The sequence below is a fragment of the Bison bison genome, unplaced genomic scaffold, assembly GCF_000754665.1.
Source record: "Bison bison bison isolate TAMUID 2011002044 unplaced genomic scaffold, Bison_UMD1.0 scf7180017864172, whole genome shotgun sequence".
NCBI lineage: Eukaryota > Metazoa > Chordata > Mammalia > Artiodactyla > Bovidae > Bison > Bison bison.
The window spans coordinates 868,684-874,754 of record NW_011494744.1 but is presented as its reverse complement, the minus strand read 5'-3'; the positions used below and the strand labels follow the sequence as shown (position 1 = coordinate 874,754).

The following is a 6,071-nucleotide window of genomic DNA, read 5'->3' as shown; positions in this document are numbered from 1 at the left end:
AGTCAAAGGCTTTGGCATAATCAATAAAGCAGAAATAGATGTTTTTCTGGAGCTCTCTTGCTTTTTCAATGATCCAGCGGATGTTGGCAATTTGATCTCTGGTTCCTCTGCCTTTTCTAAAACCAGCTTGAACATCTGGAAGTTCACAGTTCACATACTGCTGAAGCCTGACTTGGAGAATTTTGAGCATTACTTTACTAGCGTGTGAGATGAGTGCAATTGTGTGATGGTTTGAGCATTCTTTGGCATTGCCTTTCTTTGGGATTGGAATGAAAACGGACCTTTTCCAGTCCTGTGGCCACTGCTGAGTTTTCCAAATTTGCTGGCATATTGAGTGCAGCCCTTTCACAGCATCATCTTTCAGGATTTGAAATAGCTCAACTGGAATTCCATCACCTCCACTAGCTTTGTTTGTAGTGATGCTTTCTAAGGCCCACTTGACTTCACATTCCAAGATGTCTGGCTCTAGGTGAGTGATCACACCACTGTGATTATCTGGGTCATGAAGATCTTTTTTGTACAGTTCTTCTGTGTATTCTTACCACCTCTTCTTAATACCTTCTGCTTCTGTTAGGTCCATACCATTTCTGTCCTCTATAGAGCTCATCTTTGCATGAAATGTTCCCTTGGTATCTCTAATTTTCTTGAAGAGTTCTCTAGTCTTTCCCATTCTGTTGTTTTCCTCTATTTCTTTGCACTGATCGCTGAGGAAGGCTTTCTGATCTCTCCTTGCTATTCTTTGGAACTCTGCATTCAGATGCTTATATCTTCCCTTTTCTCCTTTGCTTTTCATTTCTCTTCTTTTCACAGCTATTTGTAAGGCCTCCTCAGACAGCCATTTTGCTTTTTTGCATTTCTTTTCCATGGGGATGGTCTTGATCCCTTCTCCTGTACAATGTCATGAACCTCTGTCCATACTTCATCAGGCATTCTACCTATCAGATCTAGTCCCTTAAATCTATTTCTCACTTCCACTGTATAATCATAAGGGATTTGATTTAGGTCATACCTGAATGGTCTAGTGGTTTTCCCTACTTTCTTCATTTTAAGTCTGATTTTGGCAATAAGGAGTTCATGATCTGAGCCACAGTCATCTCCCAGTCTTGCTTTTGCTGACTGTATAGTGCTTCTCCATCTCTGGCTGCAAATAATATGATCAGTCTGATTTAGATGTTAACCATCTGGTGATGTCCATGTGTAGAGTCTTCTCTTGTGTTGTTGGAAGAGGGTGTTTTCTATGACTAGTGCATTTTCTTGGCAAAACTCTATTAGCCTTTGCCCTGCTTCATTCCGTACTCCAAGGCCAAATTTGCCTGTTACTCCAGGTGTTTCTTGACTTCCTACTTTTGCATTTCAGTCCCCTATAATGAAAAGGTCATTGTTTTGGATGTTAGTTCTAGAAGGTCCTGTAGGTCTTCATAGAACCATTCAACTTCAGCTTCTTTAGCACTACTGGTTGGGGCATAGGCTTGGATTATCATGATATTGAATGGATTGCCTTGGAAATGAACAGAGATCATTCTGTCGTTTTTGAGGTTGCCTCCAAGTACTGCATTTCGGACTCTTTTGTTGACCATGATGGCTACACCATTTCTTCTGAGGGATTCCTGCCTGCAGTAGTAGATATAATGGTCATCTTAGTTAAATTCACCCATTCCAGTCCATTTTAGTTTGCTGATTCCTAGAATGTCGATGTTCACTCTTGCCATTTCCTGTTTGACCACTTCCAGTTTGCCTTGATTCATGGACCTGACATTCCAGGTTCCTATGCAATATTGCTCTTTACAGCATCAGACCTTGCTTCTATCACCAGTCACATCCACAACTGGGTATTGTTTTTGCTTTGGCTCTAACCCTTCATTCTTTCTGGGGTTATTTCTCCACTGATCTCCAGTAGCATATTGGGCACATACTGACTTGGGGAGTTCCTCTTTAAGTATCCTATCATTTTGCCTTTTCATACTGTTCATGGGGTTCTCAAGGCAAGAAAACTGAAGTGGTTTGCCATTCCCTTCTCCAGTGGACTACATTCTCAATTAGTTATTTAAAATGTAAGAAAAATTGTATTTATCTACATATTTAACATTTTTCATACTCTGTTTCTTTTTGTAGATCCAGATTTCTATCTAGCATATTTCTTCTACCTAAAGGACTTTCTTTACCATTTCTTATTTTAGTGAGCCTTTTTTTTTTTTTTTTGACTGCATGGCTTGTGGGATCTTAGTTTCCCAACCAGGGATTGAACCCATGCCCCTTCAGTGGAAAGATGGATTCCTAATCACTGGACCTTCAGGAAAGTCCGTTTTTATCTTTGTTATATGTAAGTTTACTCTTGATGAATTCTTTCAGCTTTTGTATGTCTAAAAGTCTTTATTTCATTTTGTTTTCAAAAAATATTTTTGTTGGGTATAGAATTCTAATTTGGCAACCCACTCCAGTATTCTAGCCTGGAGAATCCTGTGGACAGAGGAGCCTGGTGGGGTGCTATCTATCAGGTCGCACAGAGTCAGACATGACTGAAGCGACTTAACGTGCATTGCATGCATTGTAGAAGAAAATGGCAACCCACTCCAGTATTTTTGCTTGGAGAATCCCAGAGACAGAGGATCCTGGTGGGCTGCTGTCTGTGGGGTTGCACAGAGTCAGACATGACTGAAGTGGCTTAGCAGCAGCAGCATATATATGTATATTTTTTTTTTTAAGTTTTTTTTAAATAAACTTTTTTTAAATTTTTTAATAAACTAAATTGGCTTGCCTTGTTCCTAATGAGAAGCCTGCTAGCGTCCCTATGTTTTCTCCACTCTACTTTATGTGTCTTCCTTCTCTAATTTCCTTGGCTTTATTGAAGTCTCAACTTCTTTTTAAATTAGACACACTGTTTGGTTTCATCTGAGTCCCTCCTCCTCCCCAGTAGCCTAAAAACTCAAAAGGTATAAGCTAGGGCATTTATAGAACTCACCTTATTTATTTATTCTTCTTTCTGGAATTACTATTCTATGTTGCTTGTTATTCAGTATCTCAAAACGATTATTTCATTATTTTTTCTGACTTTTTTCAGTTGTTTAAGGAAGAAGGATAAACCTGATCTCTATTATTCTGTACTGGCTGGAAACAGAAGTTTGAAATATTGAATAAAAAAATAAGTACTTAAAACCAACTTCTGATTCATATTTTGCAGTAGCTTAGAATTATGAGGTCATTTTTAAAAATTTGTTTAGTGTTTGACATTATCTCTTTTTCTTACAGGATACATTCAAACTGGATTTTAAAATCATTGTAAGCCAGTGATGGATCAGAAGTTACAGAATGCAATGCCGAATAAAAGTCTCCGAAAGAATTGCTTCAAAGAACCGAAGAAAGAAAATTGATCTATTTCCTTAATACCTTGATCTAGAAAAACATACTGCACATGGTAGGAAGTGATAACTGGGAAAGTTTATTTCGGTCTTAATATACCTAAATGAGAGGAACTGGTCACTTTGTTTCTCAAAGGGCTTATACACCTGAGATTATGTTAAAAACCAGTAGTTTCATTAACATCTTGACATGATCACAGGAGAGGAGAAACAGAGTGCTAGCTGAAACCCTGCATCTGGTCAAGATGACTTCTGAAGAAATGGCAGGTTCTGTTCTCAGACCTGTGAGTCAGAGAAAAGTGATCTCTGCTCAGTCAACTGTAGATGAAAGTAATGATAAGGTCTCGGGCATCAGTGTTCCGAAGTCTCATCCTGTCAGGCAGAGTGGGGAGACTTCTCATACCATCTTGCAACCGACCAAACTTACGGAAGAATCTTCTGGAAGCAACGTGCCCCAGATTTTCTCAGTAGCAAGGGAGAAAATAACCAGTGACGAGAACAGTAATGAAAAGTGCTGGGAGAAAAGCATGCCAGATTCTGTGAAAAACCTTAACATTAACTGCAACAGCATATTGAAAAACCATCAGCACGGCCCTCCTCAGAGCCAGTTTTATGAAACGTGCAATTCTATCACAGAGGAAGGTCTGTGTTTGGAAACTGGAATCCCTTCTTCACTGGAAGGAAAGGTGTTCCCTGGAATTCAACTGGAAATAGACACATCTCCCATGGGCATGAGTCCATTAGGAACTCAGTCGGCCATCATAGAGACAAGCAGGGCACACCCTGAAAGCAACATGGCAGTGTTTCACTTGCGTTACGAAGTTGACAGAAGAATGTCAGACAGTTTCTGTCCCCTGTCAGATAACTTGATTTTGGATGATTGTGGAAACTGTGTACTACCTGCCGTTGGTGAGGAACAAGAGAAAAATTACATGGCATATACTTGCAAACTGATGGAATTGACAAATAACTGTGACAATAAGAATAGGCAGCTGCAGTGTGATCATTGTGACCCCTTGAATGACAAATACTTGTGCTTTGAAGGCTCTTGCCCAAAGGCCGATGTGGTATGTTCAAGTGACAGCTTTTGCAGGGAGGATTTTACTGACAGTCCACCTGCCAAGACCTTTCTGAGCCATTTTGAGGACTTCCCCGATAATTGTGAAGAGGTAGAAGAAGATTTGTTCAAAAATAAAAAGGAGCGGTCTGCTTGGTTAGTGAGGAGATTTTGCAAAAATGACAAGGAAGTTAAGAAATCTGTGTTTACTGGGACAAGGGCAATTGTGAGAACTTTGCCTTCTGGTCACATTGGACTGGAGGCTTTGAGTTACATTGATCAGAAGAAAAATGGTCTCTTATTGCCTCCTGGGAGAGTCATGGAACGGCTGTCAACAATGGTGGTTAGGCAAGATGGTTCCCAAGGTCTGTCAGAAGCCCAGTGGTATCCGGTAAGAGTTAAAGTTTCTTTTAATCCATTTTTCAAAGTTGGTTTTTTAAAACTCGAAATCTCCATTGTCTTAATTCATGGGAAATGTTCAGTTCTGGCCAATGATTCTTAGGGGAAGCATTTATAGTTACTGGAAATTAGTAGACCTAACAGATACTGGAATTGATACCTGTCAAGACTGAGTTAATTCCACAGCAACATAAGTCACAAAATCCACATAAATATGCGCTCAGAGAAGTTAGGGAGAGTCCCTGATTACTGTTTGCGGGCTTATAAAACAGAAACTCCTGGGAGTGGGAAAATGGTTCTGTCAACTGATTATTCAGCTGTATCCTTCAGAGATACATCTGTCCTCTTCTGCCATGGAGTTCATCATTGTTTTTAGGTTGCAAGGCTTAAAAGAACTTAAATCTCATTTTCTCTGTTCAATTCCTCTAGCCAGTGTTTCCTGTTTCTTCCCTCTTAACCCTTTTTATGCCATGGCCCTCTTTGGCTATTTGGTGAAGTCTTTGGGTTGAGAAGAACACTTTTAAATGCATCAAATGAAATACAAAGGATCATAAAGGACACAGATTATGTGGATAGACATATATCAAGATATTTTTGAAATTGTAATATAGGAGGATACTTCTTTATTAACACACTAAATAATGGCAGCTAATGATGAGATAACTACCATAACTTCCAGGTAGTGAAGAATGTTAGTAGGGAATGGTTTACCTGGGATTTTCCCAGTTTTAGCACTGCAAGTCCCATGTTTTGGGAAGCCGCTCAGTCTTGGACAAACCAAGACAAACGAATTAATTAGTTACCTTAGTTATAAGTACTATTTTAGAGTCTCTTCCATGACTATAATATATGGCAATATCTGTGATTTCTATTGGTGACAAAATCACAGGTACTGCTAGTGTTACTGAAGTTTGTTGCTTACATTCATAATGGGAGGAAATGCTAAACTTCTATTTGAGGTTAATAAAAGAACTTTTTCTCATCCAAATTTCTGGACTCTCTGAGTTCTATCCATAGTTCCCCCTCTTTAAGATTCCTGCTCTGGAAACGCACACAAGTAGTTGCCCACTCTTGGACCTGATCTTGGCATCAGAAGCCAGCACCATGTGTTCTCTTGTGTTTGTTTTTTTTTTCCTTCTGTGGCTAAGTAGCCCTACTTCCTTCAACTGATGTTAGTGGAGAAGATGTTTCTATAACTTTTGCATTCCAGTTTTGCACAATTCCTTAAAACCTGGTCCTAAAAATAAACCCAATCTAAA

General features: G+C 39.3%; 1 protein-coding gene across 2 annotated transcripts in view; it reads left to right on the top strand.

Moving 5' to 3' along the window:
• PLCE1 (phospholipase C, epsilon 1) overlaps window positions 1–6,071 on the top strand; it is a 370,125-nt gene that overhangs the window by 39,458 nt on the left and 324,596 nt on the right. For both annotated transcript variants that reach the window (XM_010842171.1, XM_010842170.1), the window contains exon 2: window positions 3,247–4,804. In XM_010842171.1, the coding sequence (XP_010840473.1) occupies window positions 3,602–4,804 (1,203 nt within the window). In that variant the 5' untranslated portion in view covers window positions 3,247–3,601. The remainder of the gene's footprint in view (window positions 1–3,246; window positions 4,805–6,071) is intronic.